This window comes from Anastrepha obliqua, chromosome 1, assembly GCF_027943255.1.
Source record: "Anastrepha obliqua isolate idAnaObli1 chromosome 1, idAnaObli1_1.0, whole genome shotgun sequence".
Classification (NCBI taxonomy): Eukaryota; Metazoa; Arthropoda; class Insecta; order Diptera; family Tephritidae; genus Anastrepha; species Anastrepha obliqua.
Genome location: NC_072892.1, coordinates 45425283 through 45451514, shown reverse-complemented (window position 1 = coordinate 45451514; position 26232 = coordinate 45425283). Strand labels below are relative to the sequence as shown.

At 34.6% G+C, this 26232-nt stretch overlaps 2 protein-coding genes across 4 annotated transcripts in view; one reads left to right on the top strand and one right to left on the bottom strand.

Annotated features, from left to right (window-relative positions):
• Positions 1-14311, top strand: part of LOC129251883 (serine protease inhibitor 88Ea) — a 34055-nt gene extending 19744 nt beyond the window's left edge. The window contains exons 2-3 of the mRNA XM_054890867.1: positions 10138-11141; positions 13821-14311. Of these exons, the coding sequence (XP_054746842.1) occupies positions 10164-11141; positions 13821-14111 (1269 nt within the window). The 5' untranslated portion in view covers positions 10138-10163 and the 3' untranslated portion in view covers positions 14112-14311. The remainder of the gene's footprint in view (positions 1-10137; positions 11142-13820) is intronic.
• A 292-nt stretch (positions 14312-14603) lies between these two features.
• Positions 14604-26232, bottom strand: part of LOC129251847 (transmembrane protein 165) — a 37063-nt gene continuing 25434 nt past the window's right edge. For all 3 annotated transcript variants that reach the window (XM_054890863.1, XM_054890864.1, XM_054890865.1), the window contains 2 exons: positions 17282-17458; positions 14604-15302 (listed from right to left, as the gene is read on the bottom strand). In XM_054890863.1, the coding sequence (XP_054746838.1) occupies positions 15123-15302; positions 17282-17458 (357 nt within the window). In that variant the 3' untranslated portion in view covers positions 14604-15122. The remainder of the gene's footprint in view (positions 15303-17281; positions 17459-26232) is intronic.

The following is a 26232-nucleotide window of genomic DNA, read 5'->3' as shown; positions in this document are numbered from 1 at the left end:
TCACAAAAAAAGCGGTATCAATATGTACGACCAACGCAAACTAAGCGGTGTCTGCGCTGAGCAGAACCGCAACAGAGCAGTAAATGTTCTATGTATATCGTTTGTACATCCGAGTCCTTTGTTCAGTCTTTGCTTCGTTTATAACTACCGCTTGTGCGATCACTTCGGTTATGCGGTGCTGCATATGACCGCTACCGAATGACAAAAATACTGAAAACACCGCCTGCACAAATAGATCATAACACACAAGCAAAAGAGTACCGCAAAAAAATATCTATGCCATCGCGCGTTCACTCAATACATAAATGATTAGCACGAGTTAACGACGTTGCCACATACACTACACTACATACATACACTGCAAACATACATTATTATTGTTTCCAAACTACTACTACAGTCGTGCAAGAAACTTGTGAGATATTTTAAGAAAGCAAATTTGCAGCACAAGTTACCAAGTTCCTTAAAAAATGATTGTCCTACTCGGTGGAATTCCAATTATACGATGCATTTTCATTAGCGGGTAACATTATAACCGAAAAGCGAAATAGAATTGGGCCCAAAACAGTTGACAATTTGTTATTTTTGCATTCAATGCATAAAAACTTCAATAAGTTGCAAATGTAAATATTATATTTTCTTTATATCTTTATATATAAGTATCTTTAGAAGTAAGTTAAAAGAAAAATTATTATTTGTTTTTGTACGATAAGTAATTTGTAAAAGAATGAATTTGGTTTTCAATTTTTATTTTAAAGTTCATTTTATTTTCTGTCATAATTAATAGTAATATACAATAATATAATAAAATAATATCACTGCTTCAATAAAGAAAAAACTTTTCATTTAAAAATACTGCTACATATGTATTTATAAAAATCCTTTTTTTCCGTGCGCTGCTATCTCACTATTTGCAAGGGATGACGACGCGGTGTTTGCGGTGTTTTCCTCATTTGCCAGAGTTCACACGTCACACCGCTTAGCCGAAGTTGAATATACGATTGCTTTCAAATCTAACACCCGAGTATACGAGATATTCATACACTCAGCAATCGCGGTAATAGCGGTATTGATCAGCACACACACCGCTCTTTTGCTTTCCGCTCAAATGCGTGAAGCAGAGTATTGAAGCGGTGGGCAAGCAGTAGCAGTACACCGCTGCAGTTCTCTGGTCCAGAGGGAGAGGGGTGTGATATGAGTGGGTTTAGTGGGGCATGAGAAAAGCTGGTTAGTGTTGTGCGGGGTGGCTTCACCTCTAGGACATATGTTTAGTATGTCGGGGTCAATTCTGGTTAAGCAGGAGTTTAACCTGCTACAGTATCCAGAACGCAATTGTGCCAGTGTTCCGCGGGTCTCACGGGGAAACTGGAGCGCTTCATCTACTGTAGGTGGTGGTTGGACTCCGATTACGGCATTCAATGGTCGGGAGCTTAAGAAGGTGGTATTGGTCTCCCGATGAATGTCGTTTATTGTCTGTCTAAACACTGTCTGGCCCAGTAGATGTCTGTTCGTTTTGTCCTGGATCCCGTCGGAGGAGGTGTCACCTGCCGTGCCTGGGAAGCGACTTTGGCTCAAGCAGGTGCTTGGAAGGGTGAAACCTGCCGTAGCACCCAAGCAGAAACTGTTTGCTGAGTAGTTTATCGTGCTCCTTTATCGTAGGTAGGCACTCATGCTGCCGAAAAATAACATTTTTTTGTTACCATGATGACGTGTCTCCCGAATAATGAAATCTTGATAACTTTGTTTATATTCGTTTTTGTTTTTCTTTATTTTTGCATTTGAGTTATAAATATGTGCCTACGATGAAATTCCTTGTGGGCGTTAAATCACAGACTGCTATTCACTAAACACATATTAGTCATACCTGACGTTGCACAATATTTAGCCACCATCATCATCACCATCAACGTCATCATGGTTTATGAGCTGTGTCGTGATCTCTAGACGTATCCCCGTTGCACACGACTATACTACGTACCATAGGGTGATACCTGTAACTACTGTAATATTATTTGTCTTTCGTGATTCATTGTTTTTCCAGGTGTAACCGGTGTATTGCAGTTAAATTTACACAACCGTGACGTCAGATTGACTAATTGAAATTTTTAGTAGAAGTAGTTCGGAATTGGTACACACTTAAATACTTTTTAGTAGGCCATTTGAAAACTATTTACATATACATACATATATAATTAGTAACGATTTTACATATATATGTACATATGTATGTACGCACATTAACGCACCAGTTTATGAAGGGATCTCATTCATATATAAACAGTGATTAGTGACTATTGTGATCTGAAATGAGACTACAAAGAAAAATTTCACTAATTTCATTGCCTCTCTCTCGGCTCTTTGATAAAAAATAAATTATAAAAAATAGCTTACAGCTACCCAGTGAACATAAGTTTACCGACTTTGTTAAAACTCTGATGGGTTCGGTGTTAGTTTGATTAATGAGGCTAGCACTAACTTCAAAGCCGTTAAATTTCACCAGCGACGTTGATTGTTAAATGAGAAGAAACACCCCAGTAGCAATTGCCAAATTTTAGTAAGAAAAGTGTTTTTATCAAATTAATACACATACATACATATGTAGGTATATGCATATGGACACACAAAAAATTTAAAGAAGATTTACTTACACTCTTTGGGAAGATGGTTCGCTTAAAAATGCCATGCCTTCGGAGTATTTGAACTCAGGCACTTCACACGCAAACGAACTGCCAGTATTCGCTCCATTTTAAATGACATGCGCATTTGAATAGGTATGAAAATTGTTGCTGGCATGTTGCGCGGTGATTTCATGGCCAGAACTGAGTAGTACTTTGCCGTGCGATACATATGAAATTTCACGCACATTTCAGGGCAATGCAATTTGTATGCATTTTGACAGCGATTTCACGTTAAACGCGAACATTACTACTATGCTATAGATGAAATGAATCTGCCGCGTTGGCCCCGACACTATTAGGAAAGTTCGCAGCTGGGGTGGAAGATCGATCTCACAACAAAATCTTCAGAGTCGGTTTGCTCAGAAATTTTTCAACTCTTGTTGGGGGGTCTCACGAGAAAATTGATGCAAAAGTTTGAAAAACAATTGTGTCGACTTGCTTTAAATTGTATACATACTTACTTTCTAAAGTAATTTTTGACTGCCCGTTGTGACTGTTGTAAGTATGAAACGTCAAAATATAAAAAACTAATTTTTCGCATAGCGAACGCCGCATGGAAGGCAAGCCCAATTTTGTCATGATCGAGCTTCCCAAAAATTCAGCTGCCATCTATGGGAGTTTTAAAACTCTCCGTTTTTTGAACAAAATGAGGAAGTACGTCACAAATTGTAGGAGAAGCTCGCTACCCTCAATTTTTGCTTAAGTCGATTTAAGCACTTTTCATTTTCACCACAATTTAATAACTCTACGTAATCTTACATTTATAATATTAATACGAAATCAAAACTTTAAAACCGAAATGGTTAAAAACCCAGCTTCGAAATCTTTCGAATTTTGGCGATATCGTTTTAGTGGGTGATTGCTGTTACTGCTTTAATGAGTTTCGTGCAAAAGCGCTTCACTTATGTCAGTACAGGGTAGTCCGAATACAGGCTTTTTCTCAACAATAAATTTTCCCGTGACTTTGTGGCCGAATGCCTTCGCAGTATTTGCCTTAAGGTGGCCACAAATAGGGCACAATTCTCAGTGATTTGTGCTTAGTTCGTAGCACACACACTGTATACAACTCCTTAAACCATCATTTCGTTGCGATCGTCGTACTGTTAACATCGAAACAAAAAAGCGGATGCCGCGATTGCTCTTGTTATTTACATATGTATAGTATTAAGAAAAAAACGAAAAAAGGGAAAAAACAGGTTTGGAAGAATGGATGGAAAATAGGAGCAATCGTTTTCATATTAAGTTGTTAGGAAATACGAAAATGAGTGCTCCAGAGGAGTATATAATTTTTTTATTAACACTTATCATTTTTCCGCTTAATCTTATCTCGACGACAGTCTGTAAAAAAATGAGAAAATCTACAAACTGCGAAACAAACGAGCGAAAAATCCCATGTAAATGAAAATTTTCAATTACTTGGGAATTGTGCTTGCACTTCGCCATATACGAGGGATTTTCTTCCAACTGCGACAAATCGCAGGGAACTGTACCCTATTTGTGGCCAATTTTAACGTCGCTGATAACATAAATTTGTATTCCGTTCTTCAATCGTGTTTATATACAATATAATATCTAATCCAAAAATTTGAAAAGTGCAAGAACTGCAAAATAGAGCTATTAGACATATTCTTTACGCATGATGCGACACTAACATCTCAATGCTGAATAATTAAAAATGGTTAATTGCCATTGGCGTCGGTTGTATAACGTAAGTGCACGAGCCTGCCATCCCAAAGGTTGTGGGTTCGCATTCCATGTAAAGCATGGTCCTCGAACTTTTCCAAATTTGCCTACTTTCCCTGTTTCTAAAAAAAAAGAAAGCAAAAAAAATCTCAAAAATCGCAAAAACTTATCCTTTCCATCCTTTCTCCCGCACATTAGCGTCCAATTTTGCGCATTATTTGCATTGTGTCTGCTAAAAAAAAACAAAAAAACAAGCAAAAACAAAGAAAAGCACACAGATACACCACTTTAGCGAAGTCCTCAACCATCTACGCAATCCTTCTGCCAGAAAAATGTGACACACAGATGGCACTCCAAGTAGTAAAAAGGCATTGTTCCGAGCATTCTACTTAGGACTGATAGCGGCAGGCTAATCACCTACACTGTCAAAAAGCAAATAGATTACCACAAGTAACAAGTCTTGTCGAGGCCCTATGCTCCCGAGAGGAGTGAACAAGGAAAAAAATTGCCATACAGTTAAGTTTATTTTTAATATTAAGAACGGGGCTCTCCCGAAATATTTTATTGAAAATTATAATTTATAATTTTTAGGTCTTAAATGGCCGTGAATAAATAAATAAATATTCCGGAAAAAAATCTGAAGGACTAATGCGCGGCTGATTGAAATTTCGATTATTTGCGAGCAAGCGATTGCTTACTCCATCCTGTTGAAATTAAAGACCCCTAACACCCACTTCTTGACTAGCGCTTTTGCGAGGAAAATATGTCAGTGTTAAAACAGCATTTGATTACATCAAAGATACCTGTATTTCGACCACCTTGTATTTGCCTTCTTTTGTTTTCTTTTTTGCTTCACGCTTCTGCTTTTGAAAAACTTTCACTTTCAACTTTTTGTTATTGATTTTATGCTTGATGTAATTACTTTAACTGCAGCATTTGAATGCCGCTGCTGGTCCACAATACTTTTACTTAGTAACAATATTAAACTGCTAATACAAATACATATGTCCATATATATCTTGTATGATTCAACTGAATTGGCTTAAGTTATCACATACATACATACATATGTACATATGTAATTGTCGTTTTTTTATTACTGTTCCGCGAATGAAACAATTGTATGTAATAAAATAATTTCATAAAAATGGAGTAAAAGGCTTTTGTTAATAATACACACATAAGTATACATGTGTATGTGTATGTATGTACATTAATAAACACGCAAGTGTGTATTCTGCCAAGCGAAACATGCTGCCAGCAACATTTGTATTTGGAATTTGAATCTGGTAACAATGTAGGGCAACATTGAATATCTCCGTAAAGAACCTTTGCAACATTTTTACAACATTTTACCGTAAAAGTAGTACGAGTACGTATTGTATTTGCTAACTATTCTGAAAATTGCGAGCCCAATCCAGCTTCAAACGTGGAACACCAAAGCAATCGAAAATTCGGGACTCTCCGGATTCTTAGATTCGGCAAAAATTTAATAAGCCTAATTTTTCTTTTTTCTAAAAACTAGAAGCACTTATTTATTATAATTAAATTTACTTCGTTGAAAATTAGAAATACAGTGGCTCAATAAAGACCTCGTACACCCAAGTGATATGGTTTTAAATAAAAAAATGTATATTAAAATGCAAATCTAATGCATTTATAGGTCACATTTATTTTCGTTCATCTAGCGTGTTTTTCAAAACTACAAAAAACATAAATAAACTTAAGCGCATTCGTACATAGAAAATACAAACATAAAAACTTAGCAAAATACATGACAAAAAAGAACTCGGACATTTATATAAAGTAGAGTTAGGCAAATAATATTTAAGGAAAAACAATATATTAATCAATTGGAAAGCCTTTATTTTTTCTCACAGCACTCAGTCTTCTTGGCATGGATTCAACCCCAGCTTCTTGCATGTTAAAGGATCTATTTTCCCCACTCTTCTTTAATAACATCTTCTATGTCTTTCTTGTTTCTAATAACAAGGTTTTTCAGTTTGCCTTCAAAATGAGCCCATAGATGTTCAATTACATAGCTGTCTGGAGATTGTGGAGGTGTTTCAAGTACTTTAGGGCAGTTGTACATAAGCCATAGACGGGCATCAAGTGCCTTATGCTTGGGTTCGTTGTCTTCATAGTACTGAAAACTGCCCTTAATTCCCAACTTTTCAGTATTTTGAACCCAATTTTCTCTCATAATTGTAAGGTATTGTTTGTGGTCCATATTGCCGTTATTGAAGCATAAATTTCCAGCACCAGTAGCGGGCATACAACCCCATACCATTACCGACCCACCCCATGTTTAACTGTAGGACGTAAGTTTTTTTCCAGCAACTCTTCATTAGGTGTTTTTATGGACTCTATCTCTAAATATGCTAATTTTTTTTTCATCTGCAAATAAAATGTGCTTCCAGAACTCGAAATCCTTATCCCCATGACACTTTGCGAATTTTACTCTCTTGTCTCAATTAATCTCGTTGATGAAAGGTTTTTTTCGTGCAACTCTTTCATTATAATTATTTCTTCGCAAACTATACGTATACCTTTGGGGTTGAAGTTAATATTAAGGTGTTGGGCGACTTTTATTACGAGCTTAGGAGCTCTCCAATTTGGATTATTCTTAATTTGTTGCATTATCCACCGTTCATCTGCATCCGAAAACAGTTTTGGTCGTCCCGATTTCCACGGATTTTGTTTCTTTGAAACGTTTCATAACGTTGTATACAGTCGAACAAAGGTCTATTCACTATTACTGCGATTTTCTGAGCATTTTAACCCATTTCATGATGACTAATAATAAAACATTCCCATGGCAGCCGGTTTTACGTTACCGGAATGACTTGGGTTTTTTCCGACCAAGTGCTGCCCCTCAGTAAACTAGCCCTGTCTAGTGAACCGTTTATCATCCCACCTCTATCATCACAGGAGCAATCTTACTCCAAATACTTCTCCTTAGAGCTGGTATTGAACTCAACGCTGTGCCAGAGGTATCCAATTGCTGCGTTTGCCATAAACGTCTCCACCCTAACTCCAGCTCGGTTAGGAGCAAAAAGTGCAACGGGCCTTAAGTCAAATAGGGAGTGGTCTATACTGTATGTGGCCTCATGGTGTGGCCACCAGGTGTCTCATGCCTCAACGACTACCACTTCTCCTGATAGGCCGGCACTTGCTCATTATCGTCTCGGCCTTAAGTCAAATAGGGAGTGGTCTATACTGTATGTGGCCTCATGGTGTGGCCACCAGGTGTCTCATGCTTCAACGGCTACCACTTCTCCTGATAGGCCGGCACTTGCTCATTATCGTCTCGGTTGACAGACCTGCCGACTTTGTTTCCGCGAATACCCGGTCTTATATTAACTTCAACAAAGCTGATTGGGCCGGCTTCACTGAGGACACCTTCACCGTTGATATGCGCGTAGGAGAACGCGCATTCCGCAAGGTGCTCGCAGCTGCTGCGGCTCGCTTCATCCCTGCTGGAAGGATCAGGGACGTACGACGTAATTTTCCAGCCAAAGCAGACGTTTTAGCAAATGAGCGTGACCACCTACGCCAGGTCGATCCCGTGAATCCCAGCATAAGAGATCTCAAATCGGTGCAGCCGTTTCGGGATGTCTTTGGCAGTGTGGTCAAAATAGCAAAAAGTTTATGCTTGAATTTAAAAGTTAAAATTTAAGATTATGGGGTGTTTCTCTAAGCTAAGTTTCTTTTTTGCACATACTTATGAAGAGTCGATTGAAATAAAATCATTTCGAATGGCTTTAGTTTAGTTTTGAAGTGAAGCTAATAAGCATAATTTATTAATCAGGTATCAAGTACAATTAAAGGTAGAAAAAACGAATGTGATGACGCTGATGTAAGAAAGCGTGCGTGGCTATGCTTTTTTATGTAAAGCCATGATTTGAGCCAGATTTCATTCGAAAAACAGGACGTATGTACATATTTTTTTTGCAAGCTCTTTGCACGCGAGTTATTAAAAATGGGCGTGGCGGAGTGTCCATCTACAATATCTTTAGAATAATTGATATTCTGATTAACATAAAATTGTACACCTAATTTCATCAAAATCGGATTTTTTTTAACATTTGGGTTCATATTTTCACTGTGGGCCAATTTATATCGCCTTTCAAATAACACGGCTACGAGTTTTGGGTTCCCATGTCGTGAGAATGAGTAATATTCGTTCTCTAAAACTGAAGGATATTTACAGATTTGCCAAAGGATCTGGAAAATTCTCACAGGACTAACTAACTATCTCCGTCTCTATTCTTTCCTATCTCTTTCTCTGATACTTTTCTCCTTCCCTCCTTGACTATCTACCCTCTTTCCAGAGCTTTAAATACAATGGGCTTTTTAGCCTCAGTGTTTTAGGAGCCACCAAATCTCCTGGTGGCCGTCGTAGCCGAATGGGTTTGTGCGTGATTACCATTCGGAATCCACAGAGAGAAAGTTGGTTCGAATCTCGGTGAAACACCAAAATTAAGAAAAACATTTTTCTAATAGCGGTCGCCACTCGGCAGGCAATGGCAAACCTCCGAATGTATTTCTGCCATGAAAAAGCTCCTCCTATAAATCTCCTGGTGCTCCTTGGCTCGACCTTTTCAAATTTCAACATTTAACACTCCTGCCTGCCAGAGCGATAGGTATGGCAATACTACATTATTTTTGACCACAGCTTATACGGCAACGTTACACTGTGCAGTGCTGCCAAAACGAATACGAAATCTCGAAAAAAGCTCTTTATATTTATGAGGAAAGCATGGCGGGTGGAGTACTAAATAAGACAAAACAAACAAAAAAAAATTTTTATTAAATTTTAAATATTTAATTTTTTATTTTGTTTTAAGCTAGTGCCTTATTTAATTATTATAAATAAATAAGATATATATATATACATATGTATATATATTTTTTTTGGTTTGTGACTTCGATAATTTCAAATTCCAATTATGCAAACAAACTAAGCCTCTCAAAGTTGACATGGCTTTCAAGGCTATGCAACTTGACACTTTTTTTGCTCGAAAAGATAAAATGTCTTATGTTAGGGATTTCTTAAGTGGCAAGGCTGGCATTGTGTCATTCATACAAAAATCATAATCTGACATTTTTTCTGTGTAATTTGTATAATCTACAAAATACCCGAAGCATACATGCAAATTGGGGAGCTCATGAATGCGCAGCTTTGTGTGGTTTTGCGAAATGTCTAAATACATATATGTGTATGTACGTTTGCATGTATATGTTGAGACGCATGTTTGTGGATTTGCAAGCGAGAATCCCAGCTGCGAAATTTTTGACAAAATGAGTCAAGTTGAAGACCGGCCACTCGCCTCGTAGTCGGGTCACGTTTCGTTCGTTTGAACGCCTCAGCTGTTACAGGTGTCGTGGCCATGCAAATTTGGTCAATTGACGGAATAAATTAATAGACAAAAACAAAATACTGGTACATTAGTTATGCTAACACGCTAATGCGGCGACGCGGCCCACCGTGCGTGTATCGATTCGATTTGGCCGCCTTTGTTTTGTTTCACAGACGATGTGTCAGCGATTTGAAATGCGGTTCGTTGTCTCAACGGCAAGGTCGTTTGCACTAAAAGCGTTGGCCATTGTTTTTCTACTTTTTTCCATGTTTGTCACAGTTCAAAAGCCCATAGTTGCAGTGTATTGCTTTATTCAACATTTGAATTTAAATAAACCAGTACAAATTCTCACAATTCAACTTTCTGTCTATCTATTCCCAATCACTTCACCACAATTCGTTATTTCATTACAGGTGCTCCGCCAACAAAGTACACAATAATGGCGCGATTAAGTTTACAGTTTCTAACGCTAGTCGTGTGCTTCCTTACGCCCTGCATCCTTGCCCAGGAGACCTGCCAAATTGGACGCGATATCAGTGATGTGCCGCGCACCGTGCGCTCGGATCTGTACCGCGGCCAACAGAACTTCACAGTAGTCATGCTGCAAGCCATCAATAAGGCTACACCCAATGAGAATGTCTTCTTCTCACCCTACAGCACATATCATGCACTACTGCTGGCCTATTTTGGTGCGCGCGGCCAAACCGAAGCCGAGCTGACCCAAGCTTTGTCATTGCAATGGGCTAAGAATAAGAATCATGTGCTGAGCGGTTACAATTTGGAGAAGAAAAGTCGTGTAATGCGCGCCAAGAAGATGCCGCTGCAATTCGCCGGTGCCGATCGTATCTACTTCGATACATCCGTTGCGCTAACAGATTGTGTTAGAGACATTTTCCACGAGGAACTGGAATCGGTGGATTTTCGTAATAATGCCGAACAAAGTCGTATTCAAATCAATAATTGGATTGGCAATGTGACACAAAACGAAATTCCCGACATGTTGAATCCCGGCGATGTCGATGCACAGACGCAATTAGTTTTGGCGAATGCTGCCTATTTTAAGGGTCAGTGGTCGAGGAAATTCGATCCGAAGGACACCACAAAAGATATTTTCTACACATCAGAGAGTAAACATTCATTTGTGGACATGATGCATAAACGTGGCACTTACAATTTGGCTTTGGACGAAAACTTGGGAGCCTACGTGCTGGAGATGCCTTACGTCACTTCCAATGACAACGAAAAGGAGTCGGATATTTCGATGATCATCATTCTGCCACCCTTCCATAACTTGGATGGTGTTTTGGCCAAACTGACACCAAATTCATTGGACGATGCGCTAAAGGAGGGCATGGCGCGCGAAGTGGATGTGGCGCTGCCGAAATTCGCGTTTGAGCAAAACTTGGAGTTGGTGCCGGTAAGTCATTGCAAAGTTTTATTTACATACATGCTAGATATGGGGGAATATGAAACGTTGTACTATAGACAATATGGAATATTTATAATAGGTTTTCGCGCTAATGTTGTTGTTACAGCATAAATTGTACACCGTAAAACGTAAATTTTATGGAATGATACTTTGTTGCGTACCATAACAATTCAGTTCGCTCCGGTGACGTAGACTAACCTCAATCGCTATTTCCTCTTTCGACTACTGATGAACTCACAATTTTAGTTTCAGTCGTTTCTTCTCGACAGGATTGTTACAAAGCAGAGTTGTTTTGGTTGCAACTTCGCTCAACTAACGCCAAATGAAGCGGAGACTAATTGAATAATTACACAGGTCAACAACGTTTTGTTCTAGGAAAAAGTAGGGTCATTTTCGAAGTAATTTTTTGCGTAGAATCCAAATCCGGGGTTTAAATTGCTCTATCACGTCAGGATTTTGAGATATCCTAACCTAAAAGTGCAAAACGCTGTTTTTGCCCACTTTTGAGGTTATGTAGCTACGCAGATTTTGCTCTTCATTCATAAAAAAGTAAACATTTTTGAGGTTATGTAGCTACGAAGATTTTGCTCTTCATAAAAAAGTAATCATAGTATTTTAAAGTATAAGTCGTCCTCTTTTAAATGCCGTTGAGTTTACTTAAATATCTTTATTTTTCACTGAGATATCGCATTTTGAAGTTAAAATACCACGTCTACTTTTTTATGGAAAGCAAAATCTTCGTAGCTACATAACCTCAAAAATGGGCAAAAACAGCGTTTTTTGCACTTTTAGGTTAGGATATCTCAAAGTCCTGACGTGATAGAGCAATTTAAACCCCGGATTCGGATTCTACGCAAAAAATTACTTCGGAAATGACACTACACTTTTATAGAACATTCCGAACCCATTTTTTTGCAGACCTGTGTTATTTACTTTTATTTTTAAAAAGCTTATCATGTAATAAAATTATTAGTAAACTTAAGCAAAGGCAGCGCTAGCAGCAGAGACTTTCGGCTGACTGGTGATGTGTGTTGGATCAGATATGACGGAGTAGGTCGGTGTCCTTTACAAATGTGTAACTTTGTTGAGGTTATCTTCAGAGGTATATTTTAAAAGTTGAAGCTTATCTCTGTTGCTGACGTGGTGATGCCTTTGAGAAACAAGTTCTGGGCAGGATAAAAGTAGGTGATTCACACTGGCTGTGGCTTGGCAGAAGGGGCAGGTGTTGGATCTATTACCCTGTAATAGGTGAGCGCTAGTTATTATGGTATGCCCAATACGGAGCCGTGTGTATGGCGTAATTTGGTTGGTGGTTACCGATGATGGATAGGCAGATTTTGTACGCTTGGGGTTAATGTACGATCAATCGTGTTTACAATACGACCATTCACAAAGTAACTTTGTTTGCCTCGGTTCATGAATAAGTCGATATATGTCGCTGGGTAGCATGACTTCGGATGTGACTGTTGGTGTAACGGAAATGTTCTTGGTAATTGTACTTATCTGCCAGTGTGTTACCCTGGATGCTGGAATGCCCAGGTGTCCACAAAATTTTGATGCTGCTCCGATGGGAAATGAGTATGTTTTTAATACAGTCGAAGATTTTGCTTAACTTGTTGTGGTTTTGGATGGCTTGGAAGCAGGACAAGCTGTCGAAGCAAAGTATGTGTTTACCCTTGCTTTTGGCGCAGTATTGAACGGCTGACTTGTAATATAGCGGTTGCTTCAGCGCTGAAAAATTAGCAGAATGAAAATAGAAGGCCGTACGTCATAAAGTCCTGATTTTCCTTTACGATTGTGTAAGAAGTGTGGGATCCTTTTGACCCGTCAGTAAAAACCAATTGCCAGCCGTTAAATTTATAGTATGCGATTGATTCGGAGAACTTGGCCCTACAAACGGCGTTTGGAGTATTATCTCTCCGTAAAGAAGCTAGTTCATTGATAAAGAATTTTTTGCTAACCGCCCTCGGTGGGTGATTAGTGTACCGCAGAGTGTGTGGTTTAGAGGGCAGTTCCGCATGTTTTGCAAATAAGGCGCGTATAAGGTGTGTATAGATGAGGGTATTTTTGGTGTAGAACGCGTGAGGTTGCAGTTGTTGATATTTCCGAATTGTCCAAACAAATTTGTCTGAAACTTGGTATTTTTACTTGTATTGAGTCGCCATGTAGTGATAAATTACAAAAAATTCTCTCTATCCTTTGCCAGTTCTCCATTCGGCGAACCTTTTTTAATATGCATCTTAGGTTCTATTATTATGTAGATTTCGTTTCCTGTTTATTCCATTCAGTTGTGAGTTACAGGGTGTTAACAATGGAAGTCAACAAAGAGTAAATTCGGTAAATTTTACAATTTTTCTTTGATAAAGATGAAAATGCAAGCCAGGCCGTTAATGATGTCGATACTGTAACAGCTAATTAGGTGCGATTATGGTTTCGTCGATCTCATTCGGGCATTATTGATGTTAAAGATAATGTCGAAAATTTCGATAAATTCACAGAAACATTCGAAATTGGCCGACTACTAACGTAGCATCGCCCAGGCGCTAAGGATCGATCATGAAATAGTTTATGTAATGAATTTCTTTTTCTCAAAACTATATATAATATTTTACATATGTATGCATATTCAATATAAATCATTCCAACTCTTTCTTCTCTACTCCGTAGATCTTACGCGAAATCGGCATCAGTTCGCTCTTTGAAAAGGAAGCTGATCTAGGCGATTTCTCGTCCAATAGCCTGCAATTCGGTGACGCCAAGCATGTGGCCAAAATAAAGGTGGACGAAGAGGGCAGCACCGCCTCAGCTGGCACAGTACTCTTCAGTTTCCGCTCAGCACGACCGCTTGAGCCAACGAAATTTGAATGTAATCATCCATTCCTGTTCCTCATTTATGACTATAGTGCCAAGGCGATATTGTTTACTGGCATCTATCGCGATCCAATGACACAAAAGTAAAATGTGTGGGTGTGTGCTTGCCCGTTAAGTTGACACAAATTATAAATAATAAATATTTTTTACACATTACCTTTAAAATTATAAAAAAAAAGACAAAAGAAAAAGAAAAATATTATTTAATATTTACGTATATATCTAACTAATATGATTTTCGATAATTTAATAACAAAAAAGGCTTTAATTTCCAAAAAAATAAAAGAGTAACACGTTTTTTATGTTTTCTGTTTTGCTTAATAATTTCTGATTTTTATTTTTCTATTTTATTTTTTAACTATGTATAGTAGTTGTCTGGTTTTTAGTGTGCTTCACTTTTTATTTTTACGCATTACAATAAACACAATACATACATATATAACAAAGTTTGCATTTTGGTGTAATTTGGTATTGTTTTTTGTTTTCGTTTTGTTTTTCCTTTTTATCAATACATTCAAATTCGTTCAAAACTATTTATATGGATAGCATTTGGTCGTTTATGCTCAGCGATTTTTAGCTTTTTCTTTGTTGCAAAAATGGCATAATTCTTATGACACGCTGAGCTTATTTCAGCTTCTCGCTTTACAAAACAAAACACAGACTGGTACATTAAGTAATTTTGGCAAAAAGAAACTAGTATTTATACTCGTATATTTTTAAGTGCATCGTAGAAGAGTTTTGCAGCCATTGAAAATTGGGGGAAAAATGTTCGAAATATTTATTTAAACCAACTGAAAATGTCATGGTTGCTTATTGCTTTCGCATTTATTTTTTGTTTTCGTTTTTGTTTTTGTGAACTTCATTTATAACATAATTGCAAAATAGCAAAAGAAAGGCACTTTAGTTGTGAAAGATTGAAATCGCAGAAAAAGTATACTGTATACGTAACTAACTGTAAATCACTTTGAGCACTTTAAAAAATATATAGAATTGGTTTGTTAATATGAAACTAAAGTAGATTATTTGCTATGCTTCTTCATTTTCCATTGACCGTCGTCCATTCGTTTCAAATATAGTTCCTTTTCAATAAGTTGCACTTTAAATATCGTCTGGTTTTACAATTAAAGCGTACACTGCAAATCCCACAAACACAATGCCACCGAGTATGGTAACAGTGCGCACAGAAATTTTAGCAGCCACCATGCGCCCACCGATCACAGCCAAGCCGGTACAGATGGAGTGGCCAATAATACCGCCAGTAATCACACCGTAAACATTCTGTAATTGCACGGAGAAAAAATATGTGAAAATCAAATAATAAAAAAAAAAAAAAAAAAATAGAAAAACTCACGCATCACTTGTGATTATTATAAATTTGAGCATTAAGTTTTCCCAATTTAGTTTTATTAAAGCAAACATTTGTTAACAAACGCCATAGGAGAATCGAAGTTCCAAACATCGTTCGAAATTGAGAAATCAGCAAATTTTCATTAAAATTTCCAACTTTTTCAGCGGCATTTTTTAGAAAACGTTTGAGCGTACAGTTTTGTAGCCTATTTAATTTAATTTAATAAAAGCTATGTACAGCTGCGGTAAAAATAATAGCACCATAGGGTGTTGCGAAATTCAAACTTTAAAAAGTTTGAAAAAAACTCAATTTTTTTAACATAAAATAGATTTACTTAATTAATTAATCTATCAACATATTTTTAATAAGAAGAGACCCCATATTTCTGGCATATATTCACTTAATAAGTTATTTCGGTCAAAATAAGGCGGTAACAAAAATAACACTGTTTCAATCACAATGGCGAAAACAAAAAATTAACTTAAAAATGTAAAACAAAAGGACTTTTAATCCATAACTATGCTATTTAAATAGTGTGTTAAAACTTTGTTGAATATCCTTTATAGGCAATTACGGCCGGTCAGCGCCTTGGCATAGAATCCACTAATTGCTGGCATCTGGTAATCGGAATTCTCTCCCAACTTTATATAACCATCCAAAGGGCCACATTACTAGTTGGATCGTAAGCGTAAACTGCCTTTTTAACATCAGTCCACAAATTCTCAATTGGGTTGAGATCTGGAGACTGTGTGGCCATTCCATGACGTTGATGGTGTTGTCCCCAAACCATTTTTTAGCCTTTTTGCTCGTGTGCTTGGCGTCATTGTCCTGCTGGAAGACTCATAGCATTACATTTTGCAGGATATCGGCGTAGACGTGCTGATCCATGATCATTCTAATCCAATGAATCGGACCTACTCCATAATAGGAAAAGCACGCCCATATCTCAATGCTGTTTAATGGTTTTTTTTCGTGTACATCGGTCTATATACTTCATTTGGTCGTCTCCTAACATAACTACGAGAACCAGTACCTCCATACAACACGATTTTGCTTTCATCTGTCCACAATATGTTTCTCCACTTTTCCACTGGCCAATTGGAGTGTTGCTTAGCAAATTTCATGCGTTTAGCTGCGTGTTTAATGGTCAAAAGCGGAACTTTTCTCGCACTATAAGCGTTCAAATTATTTTCTCTCAGTCGAGTGCGAATGGTTTCAACAGATGCAGCAATATTTAGGTCCTTTTTAAGCTCCACTGCTGCCTTGAATCGCTCCTTCTGGCTCTGTCTAACTAATCGCTTGGCGAGTAATGGCGACTTAATAGCTTTTCGTCCACGAGACTCTACTTTCTGGACAAATTTCTATTCAATATCATTTCATTACTAATCATTTTGTTTGAGCAGCCCAGTAACCGACTTATTTCGGCGAAGGTTTTGCCCTCGTCAAGCATTTTTTAATAATTGTACTTTTTTCTTTAGTGCAGTGCTTTCCGCGGCCGTTATTTGAAAAATAGATATTAAGTAGATGTTTTATCTGTCTTGTCTTTTAAAAAATCACCTTTTCGAACCAAAAGCAAAGTTAGAATCTCTGATAAATACAGCTTTTATAATGAACTTTATTTTTGTTGAAAATTAAATGGACTGAACAACTGCATACCCAAGCGTTTTCTAAAAATTCTCATTACAAAGTTTAAAATTTTAATGAAAATATGGTGAATTTTTCAGAATTTCGAACAAAGTTTGTACCTCTGCTTCGCCTGGCTTTTGTTAAAAAATTAGCTCCATTTTTAATGAAAAATATTTGAAATTAAATTAAAAAAATTAAACGTCAGAATTTGCAATCACAAGAGGTGCGTGCGTGCATTTTTTTTTTTTTTTTTGTCGACGAGCGTAAAACAAAATCGACTTACCTTGCTGGCAGCCAAAATGATGGTGGTGAGTTGCGAACGATCACCCCATTCGGCTAGGAAGGTCATTGTGAAAGCCTGCATTAGTATGCGCATGGTGATGTGCGTGGCACTCTTCTTTGCATTCTTGCGTACAACACCGCTTTCGGGATCCTGCACCAAGCTGGCGGAGCGTTCCAACTGTTGAGCGTGAAATTAGAATACACGAAAGCGAGCCATTAGAAGAGATTACAATACACGAGCGAGTTTGTGTTTTTGTGATTAGGAGTGAGTCGTCGCTTGGTAGTTGGTATACAACAAATAATACAATACTTTTTTTATTTTGTGGTGAAATATACAAGGACAAAAAAAAAAACAAGGCTGTACATGTAAGTTGGAGCAGTTTTAACACTATTAAAATAGATATGGTGATGTGATGAGAAAACAATAGAGGACTCTAATGACTGACTGACTTAATGAATTTTAAAACAAATTAATCATAAATAGTTGAATAAAAGTGGTATTTATAAACAAAATGAGTAACGAATACAATAAAAATGTACAGAGCTTGCAGTGAAAGCAAAAGTTCAGCGATTTATTTTTAAGTCTACAGCTCGCACGGCAGTTGGAGCCCGGAGAATTATCACTTCGGCAGCATGGGGCATGCTTAAATTATTACAATAATTGGCTAAATTAGAAAGCAAGCAAATATACTTGCGTATATTGCAATATCATCTTCCTATTGAAATAAAAAAAAATTGTTTAAAACAAAAGCTTAAGCAATTTAGAGAAATGATATTTGGCCATCATAATTGGAAACAGTTCTTTAAAGCAAAATTTATTATTCTTCAAGTACCTCAACGAAAAATTTCAGCATGCTGAAGCCGTTAGAGCTTGTTTTACTTTCTTACTATTCAGGATTTTCAGTATATACAGCGGAGGCCACAATAATAGCTCAGCAACAGTTTTGACTATTTTTTATATATTTTTATTTTAAAAAATTTTTTAGTTAAATTTTAGTTTTTTATTAATATGTTATATTTTTGTAAATTTTTTTTAGTTTTTTATTAATGTATTATATTTTTTTCTTATTTAATTTTTTTTATTTAAAACATATTTTTCTTATTTAAAAAATATTTTTCTAATTTAAAAAATATTTTTCTTATTTAAAAAACATTTTTTTTTTTGGTTTCTCCTTATTTAGGAGATATTTATGTTTTACTTTTTTTATATTTTTTTTTTGTTTTTATAAAAAGATAAGTTATATTACTATAACAACTCATATAAGTTAAAGTTTAATATTCTGCACAGAATTAAAGAAAAATTCAACAAAGTTTCATAATAATTGCAATCTTTTTTAAAAACATTTTTAGAAACATTCTGGGAAGCCAATTTTAAAATCTGTTCTATCATTTAGTGTCTATTGTGCTAATTTAAAGTATGATAGCTCAAAAATCAAATTGATATTTGACACATTTTTTTCTAACAATATTATGAATTTTCTTCCATATATGTACTTAAAAAAAATATCGAACATTTATATATTAGTTAAAAAAAAACTTTGTAAAATGCAACTGTGCTATCATTGTGACCACCTCTGTATATTATTGTGATATACCTAAATTTCAGTATTTTGAGGCAGTTCAGAGCGCATATTCACAATTCGGCCTCCTATCCGAAAAAAAATCCTTAAAACCATATATGATAATGGCCCCAACTATAAAAGTTTGCGTTGTGAGGCATAAGCTGGTAGACTGGTTACTTTACTGAACTTATTTAAGTACTTCGGTGTTCATATCCCATGAATAACTACCGGTTTATGAGCGAGACAAATTCGATATTTTTTCAGTAGTATTTATTTGTTTGTTTGTTTTTTTTTTTTTTTTTTGCTTTTGAAATGTCAAATTATGGCAGATTCAAAAATAACCGTTTTGCAAGTTTTTAATTTTTCAGCGAAATATCCAAACAAAAAAAATATTTGAAATTTCAAAAATTACGAAATGTTTTTTTTTTGGATACTTATTTGGAAAAATATTAGAAATTTCAAAATTTTCGAAATTTTTTTTTGCTTTGAATTTTTCACCAAACAAGGTTTTTAAATAAAAATATTTAAGAAACATTTATATTCAACTTGTACGTTATTTTTCGAATATGAAAAAATTTCAGTTTTTGATTTTTTCAGAAAAAAATATACTTTTGTTCAAAAATTGTGGATTTTTTTGCCAATTATTAAGTTTCCAGCAAAATATGCACTATTAAAATAAAAATATTTGAGAAAAAAATTGATTCAATTTAATACCAAAATTTCGAAATTTTGTTTTCTACTTTTGAATTTCTCAGAAAATTGAGAAACTATCACATTCAATTTGCATATAATTTGACGAAAAAAATGTTAGTTTTCAAAATTTTTGAAGTGAGATTTCTCGTGTTCATTTTAAAATTGCATTTTTTTTTAGAAAAATATAATTTTTAAATTAAAGTATTTGAGAAAGAATTAAATATGTATGTGCATTTAAATAATAACAGTTTTTTTTGCAAATTTATAACTAGACATCGGATTCTTATGCAAGTGCATATTTTTGTTTAACATCACATGAAGTTCTCACCTAGGTAGAAACTCATCATAATAAAATATTCAATTTGCATAAAAATCCGATCTCTATTTATAACTTTTCGGGAAAAATGTACTATTCAAATAAAGATTTAAGAGGAATTAAACATTTAAAAGGAAATTTTTATTTAATTTAAAAAGTGTGTGAATATTTTTTCTCAACTATTATGTTTACAGGAAAACATACATACATTGTTGAAATAAAAATATTCGAGAAAAAGTTTTATTTAATTTATTATTTTTTTCCAGTTTAAACTTTTATAAGCAGATAAAAAAAAAACCAAATTGGTTGTCAATTTTCAATATTTTTTAATTGAAATTCGCAGGTTTTCTTTTAAATTCAATTCAAGTGATTTTTCAGGAAAAATGCACTTCTTAAACGAAAATATTTGAGAAACAATTTTATTTTATTGTCCAAAATTTTTGAAATTTTCGTTTGCGACATATTAAGTTTTCAGGAAGATATTAAATTTATGTAATTTAAATTAAAATTTTTAAATGAAAATAACTGAGGTGTCTCTGTTAGTTTTGAATATTTTTTAACTGAAAAATCTTAGGTTTTTTTAAAATTCACTTTGATTTTTGAGGACAATATACTTTTTAAACGTAAATGTTTGAGAAAATTTTTTTATTTACTTTAATCAAAAATGTAGGAAATTTTTCTTGCTAATTATTTATTAAGTTTTCAGAAAGAAATATACTACTAATTTTATTTAATTTATACAAATTTCGAATTTTTTTGTTTTCAATTTTGACTTTGTCTAAAAAATATATACTTTTTAAATAAAAATATTTGAGACATAAAAAAATTGTTGGTCTGTTTTTAATATTTTTAACCGAAATATCTGTTTTTTTTTTAATTTAATTTCTTAGGAAAACTAAAATATATTTTAAACGAACATATTTGACAAAAAATGAAGAATTTTTTTCTTGTCAATTACTAAGCTTTCATGAATAAATATAAAATTAATTTATTTAAATTTTTACACAAATTTTGATTTTTTTCCAGTTGAAACTTTTCAAACAATAAAATGTACTTTTTAAATAAAAATATTATTATAAAAAAAATTGTTTGTCAGTTTTCAATATTTTTTAACTGGTTTTCTGATTTTTCAGGAAAAATATACTTTTGAAATAAAAATGATTGAGAAATTTTAATTAATTCGTTCAATATTTTGAGAAATTTTTTTTAATTTGAAAATTTTCAGAAAAAACGTACTTTTTAAACAAAATTATTTGAGTAACCACTATAAATATTTAATTTATTTCAAATTAAAAAAAAAAAGAAAAATTGTCGGTGTTCAAAAACCCTCAAATAATGATATAATTTCTTTTTTTTTGGAAGAATAGGTTTAAGCCGTGCACTGTAAGTTTCCTAATGGGGTTCCCCTGACACATTCGAGATACATTTAAACGCATACAGTGCAGCAGGCCGCTTCACGCTCTACCACCACCACAATAACTTTAGAATTCTACTTACGAAGTGAATCCTACTTACAAAAAAAAAAAAAATAAAAAAATAAAAAAAAAAGATTAAACACATTTATTGGCCCGCCTGGGTTTACGGTACTATAAAATTTTGAAGTAAGTTAAATTCAGTTAGTATAATAATTTGACGTTTTATTCATTAAAAACCAAATGGTCCTATAGGCCTCTCTGGCCTGGGAACTTTTTTAAAATCGCCATAACTTTTCTGGCAAAAATTTCGTAACCCCATGGCTTATTTTCTACCAACATACCGATACCAAAACATATATTAAAAAGGCTCTGCGTATGGAATACAATTTTTGTAGACCAATTGAAATAAAAAGTAACGGTTTTTTCTACATTCTTCAACTAAACCAGTTAACCAGTTGTGCAGTGGCCAAGCAAAATACCGATTACGGCAATGTTTTATCGTAACTCACCTGCAGCTCACCCTCTCTTCAAATGAACTTTTGCTTTCACGCAAACACAATTTTGCTATTTTACAATTTTTACAAAAATATACAATTAATTTAGTAATTCATAATACAAATAACTTAATTAAAGCAAAGATAATTAAATAACAGGAATTAAACGCTGAAATAAAAATATTAATTTGATTACAGAAAAGATATAAAAAGCACAGAAAATAAAATGTGAAAAACGATCACTTCATAAACGATCTACAGCGCGGGCGCAGCGTTAGGAGGCCGAACGAGTTAGAAACAATTAATGCATTACGAGCGTATGAGCACTACAGCCGGTATTTGATTAGCGAATCACTGTCGCCGACTGTTTTCGGGGGGTTTTTTGAGCACGACGACGTGAAAGGTGGCTTTACAAACAACAAAAAAAATAGGCGCTGGCAAAGCAATGACTTGCATAGGTACGGAACGAGCGAGTGTGTGTTCGTGTGTTGTGTTAATTCGCATTAACAATAAATTAAACAAACCAACTTCTAAAATAATCTTCACTTTTTGACGACTTTTTCTTAGAAAAAAAAGGAGCAATTTAGTCAAAAAATTGAAATTTATAAAAGTCATTTTTGTTTGTTTGTTTATTTTTAAGGCGAATTATGGATGCTTTATGGCCAGTTGCATGCATGAAATTAAAAAAAAAAAACAGTGATCAGAATTTAATGAGTTGGAATGAGCAATCCGAAACAATTTTTGTTAAGACACAGTGAAATATCCAAAATAACCACAAAAAAAAATATTAATTTAAAATGTTTCGAAAATTTGTAATTTTCATGTTTGTAATGTTTTGTTTTCCTTCATTTTCACAGTTTTCATGCGAAACAGGTTGCGAATTTTTAGTGTTTTTAAGGCAAATTGAAAAAATTTAGTAGCCCAAATGGTTTAGACATTCGTTGCGGGAATCACCACAGTGTCAGTGTTCGGTGCCAATCAATAGCAGGTAGTTTTTAACTGTCTCTATAGAAGTCCAGGGATCACATATCGAAAAATCATTAAGAATGGTAGTAAAAAAGCAGCGCTAAGCTTGCACTTAACCACTGCTTCAATCTGCATTCATTTATATTTAACTGCAAGGCCACTATAGTCACGAAAAAATGTGATTTTTGACTACCATTCGGAATTCAGAGAGAACGAACCAAAATGAAGAAAACGTTTTTTTCTAATAGCGGTCGCCAATCGGCAGGCAATGGCAAACCTTCGAGCGTATTTCTGCCATGAAAAGCTCCTCATAAAGAAATATCTGCCGTTCGGAGTCGGCTTGAAACTGTAGGTCCTACCATTTGTGGAACCATATCAAGACGCAAGCCATAAATAAGAGGAGGAATGAGCTCGGCCACCAAAAATGGTGTACGCGCCAATTATATATGTATATACATATAAATATTTCTGTTCACTGGTTTATATAAAGGGTTTTTCAATTGGCGCGGGTCGATTTTGGCGCCCTGTGGCAGCCATTTTGTTTTGGTGATATCTGTCAAATCTTTTGTTTATGCCAAATCATCATGGCAAGTTACACGATTGAACAGCACGTTCAAATGATAAAACTTTATTATCAAAATGAGTGTTCATTAACGCAAACGTTGCGCGCATTGCGCCCATTTTTCGGTAGACGTGGTGGCCCTTCCAATTTCTTATGGCCCATATTGAACCATATGGACCTAGATGACATGTGGTTCCAGCAGGACGGCGCTACGTGCCACACAGCAAACGCTATTTTATTCCATTTCAACATCTACCCGCCCTTATTGAAAAACCCTTTATATATATATATATATATATATATATATATGTATATATATGATTAACACGTTGATTGCTGCCATGTATATATGTATATACATATATTTTTCATCACCAGATGAAATTGTTGTAATTAGTTGTGAATTCTAGGTTCTGTATTATTCTTTGATCAATGACACAGCCAAACAAAATGCAGGTTTTTATGCCCCCGTTTTAAATGTCACCAAAAGTAAATGAAATTTTACACCTCCCATACCAAAATCCCAAAACAAGTTTTAGCCTTTACTACAATATTATTTTGTTTACTAATATATTATCTTGTGTACAGGAAAAATTTAGTAAAATTCGATCAACTGTGCTTTGTTCCTGAATTCCTCTGGATTTAATTTTTATAATTTTTTTCGCAACTTTTTTGTACTTTCATACCAAATTTTAGATTAATAAATAACATCTAGAATAATAAATTTTAGCTAAATAAAAAATTTAGTTTGTAATAAAAAATAACTCTTCCTATAAAAATGCTATTTTTCTTATAAATCATTTGATTAAATTTTTTTTTTAACATTAAGTCATTTTTTCTCTAAAACAATATTATTTGCGATGTGAATGATTTTTGACACAAAGTTTAGCATAATTTGGAAAATGAAATATATACCAAAAAATGGACTTCTCAGCCTAAAAACAGTACAAATACATTATTTCAATGAAAAACCATTAGAACGAAAAAATAATAATTGTTCGACATTAATTTCCCGACCCCAAAAAAAAGGGGAAATGAAAAACCATTAGAACGAAAAAATAATAATTGTTCGACATTAATTTCCCGACCCCAAAAAAAAGGGGAAATGAGAAACCATAACTTTCCAGAAGATTTTCAGGAAAAAAAAATTCAAAGTTTACTCAATTTAAAATTTATTAGTTTACAAAGCAAAACAAAAAAAGGCAAAGAAAAAAATTAACAAAAAAAAGATCAAATATGTAGAATTTTTGTTGTACACTGCCTTATAAAGTGTCGCTTTTCTTGGTATCATAAAATCTTTTTTCAGTACAGTGCCAGAAGAGATAATCGCTTTTGAAATTCGCTATGCATACATATAACTGTGCATAACTGTTTAAAAAGTATCTAAAATTACATTTTCGTTTTACTCAAAAATTCCGAATACTTTTTGAACACAAGGTGAAGCGTACAAAGCCAGCACAGTGAGTATGGCACTCAACGGGTTAAATATGAATAAATACAAATTTGGTGGATTATTGCTCTTCCAATCTTAGAAATAACATATTTCAGTTATGTATAAGGATGGCGTGGTTGCTGCTCGTTTTGGTTTAGAACTTTTGAGATGTGCACATCTTCCGAAAAGAAGCATTTAAAATATAGAAAATTAAACTATTAGTTTCTATTTCATTAGATGAGTATTTTTGAGGAATTTATGTTGTTTCTTATTTATTGAAATATCACTTTTTCGAATTATCACTATAAAGAAGGAAAGCGTGAACTTTTTTTTGGCAGCCTACCTCGTGGAACGCCTACCAAAAGGAACATATGTGGCAAGTATTGTTGAGATATTTAATTTTTTTTTTTTTGGGTTACCGCTTGCATGGATAGACAGGCAGATGGTCATGGATAAATCTATACCGTTATTTAAAAAAAGTTACATTACCGAAATGCCAGTGCATGGGGTATAAAAAATGTTTATACTGGTTAACTGAACGCTTTTTCGAGAGATCACACACAGTGGAGGACATAACACGGTATAGGTGATCTAAATCCATATAAAAGGGCATAACATCTAGCAGGCAAGGGACTCAGGTGCTAACTAGGCTATATTTTTAGTACAAATACATGCAAAATCATAAAGTGTGTGTGCTTTTGGAAAAGTGGTTCTAAAGTGCAGTTTAATTTAAATAGTGCCGAATTAGAAAAAAAACACGAAAGTGTAAGACGAAAATTGTATTCCCACTTTAAGTACAAAATCTAATATACTATCGAAACTTAAAAGAGAACAATTCGCCGAAGAGTTCAAAACGCTGAAAATGCGCCAAAACGTCTTCATTGGTCCAAACTACTATACATTAAAATTGTACTACAATTGATTGGGAAATAAATAATTTTCTTAGCTCAAATCAAATGTGAACTCCTTGATGCCGTTCATATGTTAAACGTATGCGCTATAGCGACGAGTGTTCGACACGCAATTAGATTAAGTGGTAACCAAATGGTCTCGGGGAGCGATTCTTATTACAGTGTTGAACAGTTGACACTGAGAGCAGCGACAGCAAACGTCATTATATAGTGAAGGCTAAGCGGGATAGTTTGATGCTAACTCAGATAATCTTTGATCAAATTTTGAGGATAGTTAACAAAAATGTTCTATTTAAAACGCAAAATATGCGAATTGTCCATGTTTTCCTAAATATGTAAAGAATATTTATATCTAATCATGGGTTTTAGTAAGCTATTTTATATAGATATTAACTAAAAAATGGCTAAACATTCGCATATCAACAAATAATACAGAGAAAACTACAATACTCTAGGTGTCTGTATTTTTATATCCGCAACTGTACAAATATGGGTAGAAGTCAACGCCTAGTGGAATATGTGAATTGTGCAAAAAGCTTTCCAGCTCACAGAATAAATTTGGTTTCTGAGAAAAAATGATTCTGGGCAAATTCTTTCGATG